Below are 19,055 nucleotides of genomic sequence, written 5' to 3' on the forward strand. Positions count from 1 at the left end.
TGGTAAGGTCCTGGGTACTGAACAAACAGACCTTAGAGTGCAAGTTCATAGTCCCTATAGGGTAAGTGGAGTCGCATAGAGACAGGATGGTGAAGATGGTGTTTGGCACGCTTGTCAACGCATTGAGTATAGGAATTAGGAAGTCATGTTGCGGCTGTTAGGGCATTGATTAGGCCACTTTTGGAATACTGCATTCCATTCTGGATTCCCTTCTATGGGAAAGATGTTATGAAACTTGAAAGGGTTCACAAAAAATTTACAAGTATGTTGCCAGATTGGAGGGTTTGACCTATGGAAAGAGGCTAAATAGGCTGAGACTGTTTTCCCTGGAGCGTCAGAGGCCGAGGGGTGGCCTTATAGAAGTTTATAAAATCATGAAGGGCATGGATAGGGTGAATAGCCAAGGTCTTTTTCCCCAGAATGGCAGAGTCCAAAACTAGAGGGCATAGGTTTAAGGTGAGAGAGGAAAGATTTAAAAGGGACCTAATGGCAACTTTTTCATGCAGAGGGTAGTGTGTGCATAGAATCAGCTGCCAGAGGAGATGGTGGAGGCTGGAACAATTACAACATCTAAAATGCATCTGGATGGGTACATGAATAGGAAGGCCCAAGAGTGACACGGGCCAAATGCTGGTAAATGGGACTAGATTAATGGAGGATATCTGGTTGGCACAGACAAGTTGGATCCCAGAGGGTCTGCTGCCGTGCTGTACACCTCTATGACTCTAAATTGTGCTGCAGTTTAATTGTGCACAAGTAATTAAAATATTTCCTTTGACATTAAAGACTGAATTGGATAGACTTCTAATCAGCCTGGGAATAAAATGTTATGAGGAAAAGCATGAAAGTGGAGTTCAGGATTATTAGGTCAGCCATGGTCTCATTGAATGGTGGCGCAGAATTGATGGCACAAATGGCCAGCTGCAACTCTTACATCTTATGGTCATTCAGTTCAAAGTATTTCAAACTGCTAAATTGTTACAAGCGTGGGGTGTATGGATCATCCTGGATCTTAGTAGGCAGTGGATTCTCCTTATTTAGGATTAATCTCCTTAGCCAATGTGATTTAAAAGATTAAAGAAGCAAAACTTTGGGCAGAGAATGAGGGCAGAATTAGAATAGATACTTTAGAGTAAAGTCAGGTTAAAAAAAAGCAGGAAATAAAATGTTGGGGATTGAGAAAGAAATAACACTGGACCAGCAATAAATAAAACAAATTTAAAAACATCATTACAAATAATTTACATATGCAGGAATGATTCTACAGTTTAAATTGTTCTCTTTCTCAATTGACAAAATCGATTGTATTAATTATCACATGGCTTAAAAGTGTGATACCGTGATCAGCACTTCTGAGATTGTAATATGGAAATTTAGCAAATATAAAAATGTCAGGCAGGTTAAGAGCAGGTTGCAAATCTACTAACTTTATGTGGTAAGTTGTGATGCATCTATACTTTGTACAAATCCAGTCAAATCTGCATATCAATAAGCATGCTAACTCATTTAATATTTTTGTGGGAAGATTAGACTCACTTAACATATTCTACAAATTAATGAACCTCCGATTCTAACTTCAACACATTCAAATGAATTAAAAGTACCTAAAAATGCTGGGTCATTCCTGCTACAAAGTGAAAGGAATCACATATTCTTGTAAAGAAAGAAAAAAACATTGACATTTTACAGCAGGTTTTCATCTTGCATTCATCAGGACAATTCACACGAAATACACATTTAAACTATAACAAGGATGGCTTCCCTTAACATTGGTACTTCTTGCGATTTGTCCTGACTACTGTAAAAATGAAAGTATCGAGTAAAATGTGTCATTTTTCAGCCGTACTTAAGTGTAGTGCCAAACGCACTTACTTTGCCACATCCCGGTGGGCCCCACAATATGATGGACGGAATCTCGTGCGATTCCAAAAGCGTTCTCAACAGAGTATTTTCACCCAAAACCTTGTTCTGCCCAATAAGTTCGGCAAGGACACTGGGCCTCATGATCTCCGCCAGAGGCTTCGCCTCCAGCTGCCGCAACGACACCGTCTTCCTCTGGTCACCGGAGGGGGGCCGCCGCAAGAACGGAGACAGCGGGATGGCGGTTGATGGGCTCTGCCCGGGTAACGTTCCACAGCCGCGCGCCGAACTCGGCGAGGCGCTACAGCTCCTGTCGCCATCGTTAACAGTGCCGCTGGCTGCAGTCTCGCGCCCGCTCTGCGCGAGCGACGTTCCATCGCCGCATGCAGCTCCTGAGGACAGGCGCGCTCTCTTGCTGCCCGGCTCCCCGTCATCGCCATCACTTTCCCTCACACCCAGACAGTGGTCCAGGTGAGCATTGATCCTGAAACTCTGCATCTGCTGCGAGCAGACAGGACATTGCACTACGGACTCCCGACCCCCCTGCATCAGCGCCATTTCTTCGCCCTTAACGTTGGTCTGAACGCGTACTTCCTCCCCATTCCTCCACCCCTTTTGCTTTGTTTTGTTTTCACTTTGCAGCTCCTACGTCCTGAATTTATCGACAGATTTGTATCATCCCTCCCCTCTACACGCCCCCTGACTTGCTCCCAAAATTAACTTTGGATATAAATCCCTAAAACTGGTTCTGCAGCAAAGCCATGAGGAACTCAAAGCGTTAACCCAATTTCCCGCCACAGATGCTGCTGGACCCGCAAAGTTTCTCCAGCATTTTCTGTGTTTGCTTTTCAGATTTAAAACATCCACAGTATTTTAATATCTAAAGAAGAGTTGATCTGACTTCATTACTTTCTCCTATTGTGACCAAGACATTTGAGATGTATATCGCATTGGTTATTCACATCATTGGTTATTTTCTCATCAACCTATTCAGACACACCTTTGGAAAAGGTGGAACTTGAACTCAGATCGCAGGGATCGGAGGGAGGGACATAATTGTACATGTAGTACCAACACTCAATACTGGGGTAAATTTTTTAGATAGATTGTCAGTCAATAAGTACAAGGCAAATTCCTTGATAAAACTGAGATATTGTCAAATCAGAAATGAGCTTTGTGCTTCTAATTCCATTAAAAAATTGGAATAGGAGTACGCCATTCAATTGCTCAAGTTTACTGTATCATTCAGTAGGATCATGTCCACTTTCCTGCATTTTCCCTGAAACTCTTGATTCCCTTACTGAGCAGGAATCTTATCCATCATCCCTATGAATATGCACAAGGGTGTAATAGACAAGAAGAGGGTTATTTCAGAGTACAACAGGATCTTGATGAGATGGGCCAATTGGCCCAGGAGTGGCAGATCGTGTTTAATTCAGATAATTGTGTGGTCCTGAATTTGGAAAAGCAAATCAAGACAGAGCTCATACATTTAATGGTAAGGTCCTGGGCAGTGTTGCTGAACAAAGAGATCTTGGAGTGCAGGTTCATAGTTCCTTGAAAGCAGAGTTGCAAGCAGATGGCATAGTGGAGAAGGCAGTTGGTATGCTTGCCTTTATTAGTCAGAGCATCGAGTATAGGAGTTGGGAGACCATGTTGCAGCTGTACAGGACATTGGTTTGGCCACTTCTGGAGTATTTTTTGCAATTCTGGTTTTCCTGCTATAAGAAGGGTGTTATGAAAGTAGAAAGGAGTCAGAAAACATTACTGAGGATGTTACCAGAGTTGCAGGGTTTGCCATACAGGGAGAGGCTAAATAGGCTGGGGCTACTTTCCATGGAGCTTTGGAGCTGAGGAGTGACCTTATAGAAGTTTATAAAATCATGAGGGGCAAATAGGCAAAGTCTTTTCCCCAGGGTGGGGGAATCCAAAACTAGAGGGCATAGGATTAAGTTGAAAGGGGAAAGATATAGAAGGGACCTAAAGGACAACTTTTTCATGTACAGGGTGGTGCGTGTATGGAATGAGCTGCCAGTGGAAGTGCTGGAGACTGCTACGATTAAAACATTTAAAGGCATTTGGATGGATATATGATTAAGAAGGGTTTGGAGGGATATGGGTCAAATGCTGGCAAATGGGACTAGATTTATCTATAATATTTGATAGGCATGGACAATTTGTATCAAAGGGTGTCTTTCTGTGCTGTATAATCACTATGACTGTAGTCCCCATGGCTGTCTGTGGAACAGAGTTGCAAAGATGGTCAACCTTCTGAAGAAGAAATTCCTCCTCATCTCTGTCTTAAATTCATGCCTCTTTATTCGGAGACTGTACCCTCTGGTTCTAGATCTCCCATCAGGGAAACATCCTCTCAACATTTACCTGGTCAAAGCATTAACAATCCCAGAGATAGTAGAAACAGCGGATACTGGAGAATCTGAGATAACAAGATGTAGAGCTGGGTGAACACAGCAGGCCAAGCAGCATCACAGGAGCAGGAAAGGTGACGTTTTAGGAGGGTCTAGGCCTGAAACATCAGCTTTCCTGCTCCTATGATGCTGCTTGGCCAGCTGTGTTCATCCAGCTCTACACTTTGTTATCTCATTAAGAATCCCATATGTTTCAATAAGATCATCTCTCATTGTTCTAAACTCCTTTGAGTAGAACCTCAACCCAATTAGTCTTTGCTCATTAGACAATGCCTCCATACCAGCATTGTCCTACTGACTTCTGAACTGCTTCCAATGACATAGAACATAGAACAATACAGTGCAGTATAGGCCCTTCGGCCCTTGATGCTGCGCCGACCTGTGAAACCAATCTGAAGCCCATCTAGCATCTTACATGATATCTTTTCTTAAATAAGGGAACCAAAAGTGTTCACAGTACTCTTGATGTGGTCCCACCATTGCTTTGTTTGTCAATAACATTGATATTTCAATGATCTCTTACTCATTACTTTGCCTATTGGATAGCCAGCTTTCTGCAAGATAGGAAACAGAGAATAAGGGTAAAGGATAACTATTCAAATGAAAGAAGTTGTGAAATGAGGTCCCATGAGGATCAATATTAGGCCAATTGTTGTTTACAATTTACATCAATGACTTACACATTGGAACAAAAAGCACAATTTCTAAAATTGCAGACGACTTCAAATTAATCAATACTTAGGAGGATGGTAACAAATTACAAAGATGCTAATAGTTTTGCAAAACAATTGGAAATGAATTCCATAGAGGTAAGTTTGGATTGTGTTTTGTTAAAACACATAAGGAAATTCCATCACACAAGTTAAGTATGTGATGGAATACTCCCCATGTGCCTGGACGAGTGCAGCCCCAACAACACTCAAGAACCTTTTCATCATCTAGGACTAGGTAGTCGGCTTGATTGGCACTGAATCTACAAGCATCCACTCTTTCCACCACAGATGCTCAGTAGCAACAATGTGTACTATCTACGAGATGCACTGCAGAAATTCACCAAAAATTCTCAGACAGTACCTTCCAAACCCACAACTACTTTCGTCTAAGGACAATGGCAGCAGGTATATGGAAACACAATCACCTTCAATTTTCAAGCCACTTACTATCCTGCTGGAAATATATTGCTGCTCCTTGATTCTCACTGGGTCAAAACCCTTCCACAGCAGGTGGACTGCAGGGGTTCAAGAAGGCAGCTCACCATCACCTTCTCAAGGGCAACTAGGAACAGGCAATAAATGCTGGCCAGCCAATGATGCCCACATCCCACAAAATGAATAAATAAAAACATACATAAAGCAATTAATAAATCTAGTGGGGAACTCTGAAGAAATTCTTTGTCCCAGAGAGTGGGTGAAAATATGGAACTTGCGACTGCAGAGATAAGGCAAGGGGAAAAGCGATGGTTCATTGAGGGTAATATAGCAAAAGTACATGAAGGAGAATGGAATAAGTTCTTGTGACCTCCATCTTTACTGAAAAGTGCTTCCACTTTAGTTTGTGGCAACTATGAAATGTATTACTTCAAACATGATGTCAGAAGTGAGAAGCCAAGATTAACTGACTTTTCAGAGTTTTAAGAGAACCAGATATTGAAAAAAAAATTAAAATTACTTGCAATTTTGAAGTTATGGGTATATCAGAATGGTTGTAAATTTTCCACTTCCTGCTGTTATGGAAATGAAAGCATGTGGCATAAAGTTGGAATTTGTTCCACAGACAGTGATAAAAGTATGAAATAGCTGCAAAATTAAATCAATTAACTGAATAACTAATAATAGCAACATTTTTATTGGTGCTAGAGAAAGATTGCTCCAAGCTGTATTGCAGCCAAGATCTTATTGAGGAAGAGGACTTTTTAAAGACTTACTTTGAGCCCTCAATTAATGTTATTTATGAATGGTATATATTCAACATCTGTTCTCTATTGGAAATGGAGAATACTTGATCAGAACATGATGGCACTAACGCATCTAGACAAATCATGAGAGATTGGACAACTGAAGGATGATCTCATCAGATATAGAATTGCCTTAAACATAAAGGATCAGCTGAGAGAAAATTGCTTTCAATAAAGCTATCAAAGTATGTAGTATCTGAGGTTGTCAATCATCAGCTAGAATTAATTAAGGGGAGAACACACAAGGCTTTGCATTATGCTGAGGGACTGCCCAGGCTGAGCAAGGGCAACATCGTGATAAAGACAATAAATGTTTGCAGAATGGTCTGCAAAAAAGATCAAGGCCAGCGTACAAGGTGTAAATATTGTGGAAGCTACTGCATGAAGGAAAGGAAAGCAGGTTCAACATGTATAAAACAGTGGTCTAACTACAAGAAGCTGAATCTCTGCGTACAAGTGTTTATACAAAGCAGAAAAGTGTTATGGCCCAGACCAGACTCCCTCAAAATATATTAAGAAGATAGCTTTGACCCTAACTTTTTCCTATTTTAAAAGCAAGTATAAGGCGGTGTGTTTCCGGTACAATTTGATTGGTCAAACTGCTGGATGTTAAGCAAAACACAATTTATTCGTACACAATTGTTAAAATACAACAAAGAAAGATTAAAGAAATGAATTAGCTTAGCTGTAACTCTATTAGAATGTTTAACAAGATAATGGATATAGTAACTATTGCTAATTAATTGTTCCAATATAGCAACATCCCATAAACTCACCCCTGGAAAAAGGCAAGTTCAGAACACAGATTATCTCACATGCAACTCTTGCCACCCAGGAGCAAAGCACCCAGAGAAAACTCAGAAAGAGACAGTGGAGCAGCTGGAAGAGATTCACTGCCTTCCAACCCTGCTGAGAACCCAGCAACAACTGCTGCTGAGAAAGCTAAGAATTCTGGTTCTGTGAGAAATTGACTCCACCCATTCAGGATGCTTCTGTTGTTCCAACTTTTAAAAACAAACACACAAGACTTCACAAATTGTTTATCTTCTCATAAATTGCTGAGCATATGTCCTCCAGTGTCTGTCTGAAAGAAACCAGGACAACTCTTAAAACCACAGTATTGTCATAAAAGCAAGTTATAACGGTAGCTGCTGGAAAGGTATCAGATGGAGATTCTAACAAATTATGCTACACAGTGGCATTGCCCAGTGTAAAAAGTTGATAAATAGTTTGTGACTTTTGAATGATGACTGCAGAAGGAGAACATCAAGTGAATATAAAGTGTTACACCAATGCCTATGGTTAATGCAAATCATGAGCTTCACAGATTCATGCAAAGTGACTCAAGATGATGATCTAAAAGTGAAGCCTTTGAAGATAAAGGTGTGTAATTAAATGGTACTCATCCCAAGAGGCCAAATAATGCTCAGAGTGCAATGTAATGCAAAGAATGATAATTTGGAGTTCCAAATATAAAAAGTAGCAAAATCCATATATGTCAGTTGAAGCAAAACCAAAACAAGAACTGGTAACTCTACAAGACCAGAAGACCTTTGGAGCAATCCACAGGCAATATTCTATTAACTGATGAGTCAATCCTAGAGGATTACAATGATGTTCTTACAGATCTTGAATGTTTTCCCAGTGAAAATCATCTTGAAGCTGATGAAAGTGTGAGTTCCAGTCAGCGAGTTCCAACTGTCCTGTAATCCCACCTAGAAAACAAGACAGAAAATCCGAAAAAGAAGCAACTGATCAAGAAAATGACAACTCTTAGAGACTGGATTAGCAACATGGTAACAGTGAAAACACCTGGAAAACTGAGCATATGCATAGATCCAATAGATCTTAAAAAAGAGATCTCACTACTTCATGCCAACTATGGAAGAACTTTGGCCTCAACTTGCCAAGGCATGGTACCTTGTCATGATGTGAAGAATGGTAACTGGCAAGCAAATATGGACAAAAACAGTAGTTTTCTGATTGCATTCTGGGTCCCATTTGGGAGATACAGATGTCTGTGCATAGTGTTTGGCATTTCCACTTTCTGGAAGAATATCATTGCAGACAGTCATAGAGTCATACAGCATAGAAATGGGCCCTTTGGAGCAACTTGTCCATGCCAACCACATTTCCTAAACTGAACTAATCCCATTTTCCTGCATTTGGCCCATATCACCGTAAACCTTTCCTATCCAAGTACCTGTCCAAATCTCTTTTAAACATTGTAATTGTGCCTGCCTCTACTAATTCCTCTGGCAGCTCATTTCATATACACACCAACCTCTGTGTGAAAAGGTTGCCCCTCAAGTCCCTTGTAAATCTTTCCCCACTCACCTTAAACCTATGCCGTCTAATTTTGAACTCTCCTACCCATGGGAAAAGACCATGGCTATTCACCTTAACTGTGCCCCCTGTGATTTATAATCATCCAGAAGTTCACCTCTCATCCTCCTAAACACCAGGAAGAAAAGCCTTCAAACCCTCCAATACTGGCAACATCCCTGTAAAATTTTTTTGCACCCTTTCTAGTTTACAAATATCGTTCCAATAACAGGGTAACCAGAATAATATGCAGTACTCCAAATGTGGCCTTCCGATGTCTTGTACAGCCATAACATGACGTTCCAAATGCTGTATTCAGTGCTCTGACCAGTGAAGGCAAGTGTGCCGAATGCTTTCTTCACCACTCTGTGTAACTGCGATGTTGCTTTCAAGGAACTATGTACTGCACCCCTCAGTTTCTCTGTTCAACAACACTCCCCTGGGCCCTACCATTAACTATTTAAGTCCTGCCCTGGTTTATCTTATCAAAATTCAACACCTCACATTTATCCAAATTAAAATCCATCTGCCATTCTTCGGACCATTTGATCAAGATCCCATTGTACTCTTAGATAACCTTCTTCACTGTCCATTATATCATCAATTTTGGTATCATCTGTAAACTTATTAACCATACTTTCTATATTCTCATCCAAATTGTTTATGCAAAGGATGAGCGACTGTGGACCCAGCACAGATCCTTGTGGCATGCTGCCGGTCACAGGACTCCATTCTAAACAACACAACTTGAAATAGTCAAAGATCTTCCTGGAGTGGAAACTATTTGGATGGCCTGCTAGTTTATGCATGTTAAGATATAATGGAAGAAGCCATGACAGACCATGATCAGCATCATGTTGGAGAGAGCTCACCAGATGAGTCTGAAGCTGAACAAAAAAAATTGCAACTGAAGAAGCCTGAAGTCAAGTAAATAGACATATACTGATGGCAAAAAGGACTTTGTCTGCATCCTGATGAGATGAAAACTGTAGCAGATATGCAGCAACAAAAAGATGCCAAAGTAGTGCACCAATATGTTAGATTTATGAACCGTCTGGCAAGGTTTTTACCTAATTTGTCATCAAAGCATGAACCACTAAGCAAACTCACTGCTAAGGACGTGTAGTGGTATTGTAGCACATGATAAGAGCAGTTTTATCTAGAATCAAATAGTTAGTGATAACTCCAGTGCTGAGATACTACAATGTAAATGATGAAGTCACCTTCCAGCGTGATGCCAGTAAAACAGTATGTAGAGCAACCTGTATGTAACAAGGACAACCAGTTGCATTTGCATTCAGAGCATTAACTTGAACAGAATGTGCCATTCTCAGGCTGAGAAAGAACATCTAACCATTTGACTTTGCTTGTGAGCAGTTTAACCAATACTTGGTGAGAGATATAATTGTAGTAGAATAAGCATGGTACAGGAACAATGAGGCAACCATGGCTGACTAGGGAAGTCAGGGATAGCATAAAAGCAAAAGAGAAATTGTGTGATGTAGCAAAGGACAGTGGGAAATCAGAGGATTTGGAAGCTTAACAAGGACCAACAGAGGGCACCAAAGAGAGAAATTAGGAGGGCGAAGATTAAATATGATGCTAAGCTAGCCAGTAATATAAAGATGGACTATAAGAGTTTCTTTAGATATATAAAGGGCATAAGAGAGACAAAAGGGGACATTGGACTGCTGCAAAATGATGCTGGAGAGATAGTAGCAGGGAACAAGGAAATGGCTGAGGAACTGAATAATTACTTTGCGTCAGAGTTCACAGTTGAAGACATGACTAATATCCCAAAAATTCAAGAAAATTAGGGGGCAGAGCTAAGTATGATGGGCCACACCAAGGAGAAGGTACTGGAAAAACTGAATGGCCTGAAGGTGGATCAATAACCAGGACCAGATGGACTGTAGTCCAGTGTTCTTGAGGAGCTAGCTGGGGAGATTGTGGAGGCATTAGTGGTAATCTTTCAGGAATCGCAAGACTCTTAGCCTCTGATTGTAATTTTAGACACTAATTGTGTAACTTTTCCAGTTCAATTACTCATCAACAGTAACCCCCAGGATATAGATAGTGAATTCAGTGATGGTTGTTGCAGTGATGGCAGGGATCATGTAAGAGATATGTGCATAGAGAATAGCTGCACTGGTGGTAAGATCTCATTGATAATTTAAGTGGCCTTGTTGGCCGTCTGTACTGCTGGCAAAATAGCATGGTGCTGGAGGAAGATGGGCTTTATTTGCCATTTCACAGCATATAATTCGCACCTGCCCTCCTGACTCTCTCATCCCTGTGTGGTGGTAACATTCTGTCCAAAAGTTGAAATTTAAAGCACCATGTATGATTGTGGACTGGCATGCATACCTATATTTATTAGGTGGGTATACATAATGCCTTCAGTCACACCTTCCCAATTCATTGAGAAGCAACAGCTTACCAGGATCTGGAAGTCAATAGCCCAGCAACCTAATTGAATCTGAAGGACAGGCACTTGTTCAAATCAAGCAAACTATGCAACAAGATGCACCTCTTCAATTGCTCCAGGAAGTAGTGATGAAACAAAGGCCTGGAAACATCAAAGACACTCTTGTTGTTATAAGAGAGTATTAGGCGTGGAGAAATGAAGTGGCAACTCAAGATAGTATTTCTTCTATGAAAGAAACAGTCATCATTAAGGAAGTTAGAAAATAAATGCTAAAATGTATCCATGCAAACCATTAAGGAATTGAGTTAAGTCTTTGGAAGGTAAGACAAGTGGTTCCCTGGCCATACATGAACAATAAGATTATGGGCCAGTGCAGTGCTCGTGATGATCACCAAGCCAAGAAACTAAAGGACCACTTACGATGCAAGACATTCCAGACAACCCATGGATGACGCCTGGAGTAAACCTCTTTACTCTTGCGGGAACTGTCTATCTTGACACCAATAGCTTCATTCTGAGTTATGTGTCTTAGACTAGCTGCTGTCAATGACTACCAGTAAGAATGTAGAATGTCTGAAAGCACATTTCAGTCATTATGCATTCCTCATGTTCTGATAAGTGACAATGGCCTTCAATTCACAAGTGAAGAATTCTGGCACTTCATAAATGATTGTGAAATTTAACACCCTCCATTGCCTCCATACTATTCCTAGTCCAATTTGAAAAAAAAACTGATGTGGCATTGGAAATCACCAAAGCAATCATAAAGAAATCAAGCAAATCCAGCTCAGACTTGAACAAGGTAAAACTAAATGGACAAATACACCTACTGAAGGTATAAAAAGTAGTCAATCACACCACAATTAAACTATTCCTCCAATAGTGAAAAAGGAGCGAGTGACAACATCAAGGTAAAAGCTCAGAAAGACAAAGTTTTGTTCAATCGTTCTGGCAATGACTTGGCAGTTTTGAGTTTGTACTGCTGGCAAAATAGCATGGTGCTGGAGGAAGATCATAATCATAATGTAAACATTCAACATTCTCAATGAAAGTTGTCGCTATTTGAGACCTGTATAGGGCAGCTCTCACTGTGATTACCTGTGGTGAACATAAACAGCCAACCAGACTGTTGCATCACAGACATATATGTACATCTAGAGAGATGTTCCTTCACTACAGGCAGCTGATCAGGAAGATGTGATCTCACCACTTGATTCGTAATGATCATCAGTCTCAGTTTCACTGTTGCCCAACAAGGACAATGGATCAATGCAAAAGTCACAATATCCATCATGGGAAGCCACTGGTTAGAGAAGGAAAATTCTCAAGGAACAAACTGGTACCCAATGGACATCAAATGCATAACGTTAAAGATCCTGCACAATTGAATGATTATGTATGCAATGCATATACATAAACTGACAAAAGTAGGACTAACTACAATTACTAGAACACTAGACTTACAAACAAATGATTCATTGGGCAGAGATAATGGGAACTGCAGATGCTGGAGAATTCAAGATAACAAAGTGTGGAGCTGGATGAACACAGCAGGCCAAGCAGCATCTCAGGACCACAAAAGCTGATGTTTCAGGCCTAGACCCTTCATCAGAGAGGGGATGGGGAGAGGGTTCTGAAATAAATAGGGAGAGGGGGGAGGCAGACCGAAGATGGATAGAGGAGAAGATAGGTGGAGAAGAGAGTATAGATGGGGAGGTGGGGAGGGGATAGGTCAGTCCAAGGAGGACGGACAGGTCAAGGAGGCGGGATGAGGTTGGTAGATGGGAAATGGAGGTGCAGCTTGAGGTGGAGGAGGGGATAGGTGAGAGGAAGAACAGGTTAGGGAGGCAGGGACGAGCTGGGCTGGTTTTGTGATGCAGTGGGGGAAGGGGAGATTTTGAAGCTTGTGAAGTCCACATTGCTACCATTGGGCTGCAGGGTTCCCAAGCAGAATATGAGTTGCTGTTCCTGCAACCTTCGGGTGGCATCATTGTAGCACTGCAGGAGGCCCATGATGGACATGTTGTCCGAGGAATGGGAGGGGGAGTTAAAATGGTTAACTTGATTAACTTGTAGCAACAAACAGCATGCATACAACATTTTCCTTAGTGAAATGGCAGAAAGTTGGAGAAATGCGATCGTGCATTGTGTACTAACTGGCTTGCTACTGTCATCTGATCTTTACTTCTGCTATAATTTGCTTTCACTTTGGTTTGTCATGATCATTAAACACATTATTTGAAAAGCCAGCATGGGTTACTTAGGTCAAATAGCTTTTATCTATGCTGTAAATTCTATGTAATTCTGTTGTCAGATTTAATGGTCGCTACAAATGCTTAATTCCATTTCCTTTATCAATAAGGGCATAGCCTGGTACTTTCTGTCGGTAGTTTTGAATTGAGTTTAAAAGTTAAGAATGACCAGTATTAAACTGCCTGGACTGGTTTCAAGATGATTATTCATTCTTGAAGCTTGATAATCAGCTCATTATCTATTAATTCTTAATCACATTCCAAAATTATTAAATAAGCAAGAGGCAAAAGGAAGAGAGCAAATAAATACAATTATATGAGAGAAACTAACAAGGCTAAAGAATAATACATTCCTTGGACATGATGAGATGTATCCCAGGATATTAAAAGTACTATCTACAGAGATAATAGATGCACTGGCAGTAATCTTCCAAGAAACCTTGGGATTGGGAACTGACAATGTCAGGCCTTTATTTCAAAAGGGAAGGAGATACAGGTAACTATATAGCTTAATGTCTTATTGGGAAAATGTTAGATTCTATTATAAAGGATGTAATGGCAGATCATGTAGATGATTAAGCAGAGTTAGCGTGGATTCACGAAGGGTAAATCATGCCTGACAAATTTCTGTTTTTAAACCTGTAACTTGTGGTGTGCCACAGGAATCATTACTGGGGCTACAATTATTTACAACATATATTAATGACTTGGATGAGGAAAGTGAATGCACTATAACCAAGTTTGCAGATTACACAAAATAGCTGGGTAGGGAAGTGGTGAGGATGCCACAAAGAGTCTGCAGAAGGATATAGTCAGATTAAGCCAGTGCGCAAAGATATGGTACATGGAATAATGCCGGAAAGTGTAAGATTATGCACTTTGGCAGAAAGAATAGAGGAGCTGAATATTATTTAAATGGAGAAAGACTATAGAAAGCTACCGAGCAGAGGGATTTGGAAGTCCTTGTGCATAAATCACAATGTGATAGCATATAGATTCAGCACATAATAATGAAGGCAAATGGAATGGTGGTCTTTATTTCAATGGGAATGGTGAATGGAATGTACAAATAGAGAAGCCTTACTAAGACAGCACAAAGCACTAGTCAGACCACAGCTGGAATACTTTAAATCGTTTTAGTTCCCTTATCTAAGCAAAGATATGCTGGCATTGGAGACAATCCAGAAAAGAAGTTTCACTTGGTTAAACCCATGTATGGAGAAATTTGTCTTACGAGGTGAAGTTTTTAGAAGGTTGGGACTTTACTCATTGGAGTTTAGAAGAATGAGAGGCAACCTTATTGAAACATACAAGATTCTTAGGGGACTTGACAGAGTTGAGGTGGAATGGTTGTTTCCCTTTGCAGGTGAGTCTAGGAGCAGATGACATGATCTCGAATAAGAAGCCACCCATTTTAAAAAAAGATGAGAAGGACTTTCATCTCTCAGAGGGTAGTGACTGTGGAATTATTTACCACCAAGGGCCATAGAGGTTGATTGTCAAGTACATTCAAGGCTGAGACAGACAGATCTTAAACAGGAAAAGAATCAATGGCCATGTAAAAAAGGCACAAAAATGGGAGTTGAGGATTATCAGATCATCATGATATCGTTCAATGGTAGAGCAGGCTTGATGGCCTAATTCAATCCTGTGTCTTATGGTTTTATTCATAGGGATTACATCTTGGATTAACATTTAATTGTAACAAGAAGAGATTCTGAAATGGTATAGAACCATTTAAACTGTTCAAATCTCACAACCCTTTCTGTTAATTTTATTCTTTTGACTTCTTTTGCTGACTTGTGTTATTTAATTCTCATGCAAAATTATAATAATGTATAAGTCCGCAATTGCGCTAACTACTATTTTTTGAAACATATATTTTATTGATTTCATTTGTAGAAATACATTATATAATTTACATATACATTATATGCTTCCAATGTGATATTACATAAAGTATCTCATTGATGAATTTCAGTCAAACCATACAGGCATTGCCTCACAAATCGGTCTTTACAGGTCTTTCAAAAAGAAATTCAGGGGATGTGGACTTCACTGGTTGGACCAACTTTATTGTGCATTACCCATATATTCCTAATTGCCCTTGAGAAGGTGGTGACAAGCTGCATTCTTGTTAAGGTGCAGTCTATTTGGTGTACATAATCCAATTGTAATTCAAAGGGTAAGCCAGGGAAGTGCTGGTGCTACAGCCCCTTTAGCAGCCAAAAATGCTTTCTATTGTTCATCACCCCATTCAAACTGAGTTTTCTTTCGAGTTATGGCATATAGAGATCATAGTAATGTGGTCAAGTGAGGTATATGTCTGTGCCAATATCCAAGCAGACCTATAAATTTCTGCGCCTCAGTCTTGCTAGTTGGAAATTTACTTTTTCAGGGATGACTCTATCCTCTTTTGTACACTGAATGCCTAAAAACTGCTCTGATTATACTGATGAGAGATAGTAGGAACTGCAGATGCTGGAGAATCTGAGGCAACAAGGTGTAGAGCTAGATGAACACAGCAGGCCAAGCAGCATCAGAGGAGCATGAAAGCTGACTTTTTGGGCCTCGACCCTTCTTCAGAAAACGAAAAACAATGTGCTCCTGAGATGCTGCTTGGCCTGCTGTGTTCATCCAGCCTCACATTTTATTATCTAAGCCCAAAGCGTCAGCTTTCCTGCTCCTCTGATGCTGCTTGGCCTGCTATGTTCATCTAGCTCTATACTTTGTCATCTCTGATTGTGCTGGTCCCCATATCTGTTTCAAGTTCACTTCCAAGCCTCTGTCTTGCATATGTTGCACCAGTATGGTTAGAGCTTCTGCTACCATGGTTTCCGTTGGTCCACGGAGCAAGCTGTCATCAATATAATGTGCTACGTGCATGCCCAGTGGCAGCAGACACATTTCTAAGTACCTTGCTACCAGCCCAAGACATAAGGTTGTGCTGTGTAGGTATCCTTGTGGTGGCTGACAGAAGGTATACTGATGACTGTCCCATGTAAAAGCAAACTGAGCTTGTGATTTTGGGGCTATTGGTATCAAGAAAAAGGCATTTGCTCGATCATTAACGGCATACCAGGCATCTGGCCCTTGTGACAAACTTTCTGTAACAGTGACCACCTCAGACATGGCCACCGACAGTGGATGAGCATATCTGGTGAGTTGGTGGTAATCAACTGTCATTTGCCAACTTCCATTAGGCTTGTTTACAGGCCATACATAGCTATTTTACACAAGTTCTGCATGTGTCACAATCCCTGCAGTTAACAGGCTCTGTGATGTATCCCCAAATTTTTGTGCCCTCCCAGACTATGATACTGTTTCATCAAAACCACCCGTGTGGGCGGAGGAATAATGAGGGTCTTCTGTTTTGCCTTGCCAACAGCAACCGTCACAGCTCATAAAGCCAAAGAGAATTTGCCCAGTGAGGTTTGTGAGGTGGTACCTTTTAATAAATCCATACCAATAGTATTTCCTGGATAGTAATACCAGGACTACTCAGGGAGGGGTGGGGGGTCCATTCCCCAAGGCCATTCTAATATTTAATCAAACTGTCAGTGTTATCACCCCATCAAATCTATTAATAGTTTCTCTGAGGCCTATGTGGATTGCCAAATATAATAATAATTCTTGTCCTAGTGTCTAATAATGCAATACTTCATTGTACATTGCCTTTCTTCCAATAAATGATGTCAGGGACATAAAGTCTCTGATCTCCAGTCATCCCACAAAATGCCCCAGAGTCCTGGCCCCACCCCTAGTTAATTGCCTGACTGGCTCACCATAACTGCCCAACATCCTCCCGGCCAGGGTGGAGTGATGTTGTGGGAGATGTAGCCGGTGTGATTTTCTTTCCTGCCTCCACATCTGATGTAGTCTTTCTTACTTCCTTACCCTTTGGAGAGCAGTGTGTTCTCCACATATTGTACATCGCATCCGTACATATTCTGTCCATCTTACTCCTCTCTATTCCTGCCTTTAATAATAATGTGCACATTTCCGTTCTTATTATCTTTTGAACCCACCCCATCTCCAACTTATCCCTGTTTGTCACCTGCTCAGGTGGGCCTCAATCTTTGTTTACTAGCCTCCACATCTTTTAACTGTCCTAACAACAAATATACCTGTCTTACTGCCTGTCCCTGGGTTGGGTCTAAGAGGACCAATAGGGCACCTCTCATTCAGCCTGGACCACTTCATATCAACCGGCTCCTCATTCCTGCTGTGAAAACTTTCTGGTCTGGGCACTGAAACTGCTGAGAATACATACCGGAGAGATAATGGGAACTGCAGATGCTGGAGAATTCCAAGATAATAAAATGTGAGGCTGGATGAACACAGCAGGCCAAGCAGCATCTCAGGAGCACAAAAGCTGACGTTTCGGGCCTAGACCCTTCATCAGAGAGGGGGATGGGGAGAGGGAACTGGAATAAATAGGGGGAGAGGGGGAGGCGGACCGAAGATGGAGAGTAAAGAAGATAGGTGGAGAGAGTGTAGGTGGGGGGGTAGGGAGGGGATAGGTCAGTCCAGGGAAGACGGACAGGTCAAGGAGGTGGGATGAGGTTAGTAGGTAGCTGGGGGTGCGGCTTGGGGTGGGAGGAAGGGATGGGTGAGAGGAAGAACCGGTTAGGGAGGCAGAGACAGGTTGGACTGGTTTTGGGATGCAGTGGGTGGGGGGGAAGAGCTGGGCTGGTTGTGTGGTGCAGTGGGGGGAGGGGACGAACTGGGCTGGTTTAGGGATGCAGTAGGAGAAGGGGAGATTTTGAAACTGGTGAAGTCCACATTGATACCATATGGCTGCAGGGTTCCCAGGCGGAATATGAGTTGCTGTTCCTGCAACCTTCGGGTGGCATCAATGTGGCACTGCAGGACCCCATGATGGACATGTCATCTAGAGAATGGGAGGGGGAGTGGAAATGGTTTGCGACTGGGAGGTGCAGTTGTTTGTTGCGGACTGAGCGTAGGTGTTCTGCCTAGGGGACCGCTTTGCAGAACACCTCCGCTCAGTCCGCAACAAACAACTGCACCTCCCAGTCGCAAACCATTTCCACTCCCCCTCCCATGCTCTAGATGACATGTCCATCATGGGCCTCCTGCAGTGCCACATTGATGCCACCCGAAGGTTGCAGGAACAGCAACTCATATTCCGCCTGGGAACCCTGCAGCCATATGGTATCAATGTGGACTTCACCAGTTTCAAAATCTCCCCTTCTCCTACTGCATCCCTAAACCAGCCCAGTTCGTCCCCTCCCCCCACTGCACCACACAACCAGCCCAGCTCTTCCCCCCCCACCCACTGCATCCCAAAACCAGTCCAACCTGTCTCTGCCTCCCTAACCGGTTCTTCCTCTCACCCATCCCTTCCTCCCACCCCAAGCCGCACCCCCAGCTACCTACTAACCTCATCCCACCTCCTTGACCTGTCCGTCTTCCCTGGACTGACCTATCCCCTCCCTACCTCCCCACCTACACTCTCTCCACCTATCTTCTTTACTCTCCATCTTCGGTCCGCCTCCCCCTCTCTCCCTATTTATTCCAGTTCCCTCCCCCCATCCCCCTCTCTGATGAAGGGTCTAGGCCCGAAACGTCAGCTTTTGTGCTCCTGAGATGCTGCTTGGCCTGCTGTGTTCATCCAGCCTCACATTTTATTATCTGAGAATACATACCGACTTGCGCAGCCAAATTCCTCAAGTGTTTTATACGTTCTGGTATGGTTTCCCATTATTCAACATCACCTTCTCAATCTATTGTGAAAGGGTGCTTGTTTCCTACTGGTAGTGCCAGTGCATTCCACAAGGATCCAA

At 42.0% G+C, this 19,055-nt stretch overlaps 2 protein-coding genes across 4 annotated transcripts in view; one reads left to right on the top strand and one right to left on the bottom strand.

Annotated features, from left to right (window-relative positions):
• The window catches only part of wrnip1 (WRN helicase interacting protein 1), a 69,690-nt gene extending 67,163 nt beyond the window's left edge, over window positions 1-2,527 (bottom strand). For both annotated transcript variants that reach the window (XM_048549076.2, XM_048549068.2), the window contains exon 1: window positions 1,873-2,527. In XM_048549076.2, coding sequence (XP_048405033.1) covers window positions 1,873-2,418 — 546 coding nt within the window. In that variant the 5' untranslated portion in view covers window positions 2,419-2,527. The remainder of the gene's footprint in view (window positions 1-1,872) is intronic.
• LOC125460867 (myosin light chain kinase 2, skeletal/cardiac muscle-like) overlaps window positions 1-19,055 on the top strand; it is a 257,810-nt gene that overhangs the window by 15,955 nt on the left and 222,800 nt on the right. The gene's annotated exons all lie outside the window — the stretch shown is intronic.

The sequence above is a fragment of the Stegostoma tigrinum genome, chromosome 2 (genome assembly GCF_030684315.1).
Source record: "Stegostoma tigrinum isolate sSteTig4 chromosome 2, sSteTig4.hap1, whole genome shotgun sequence".
Classification (NCBI taxonomy): Eukaryota; Metazoa; Chordata; class Chondrichthyes; order Orectolobiformes; family Stegostomatidae; genus Stegostoma; species Stegostoma tigrinum.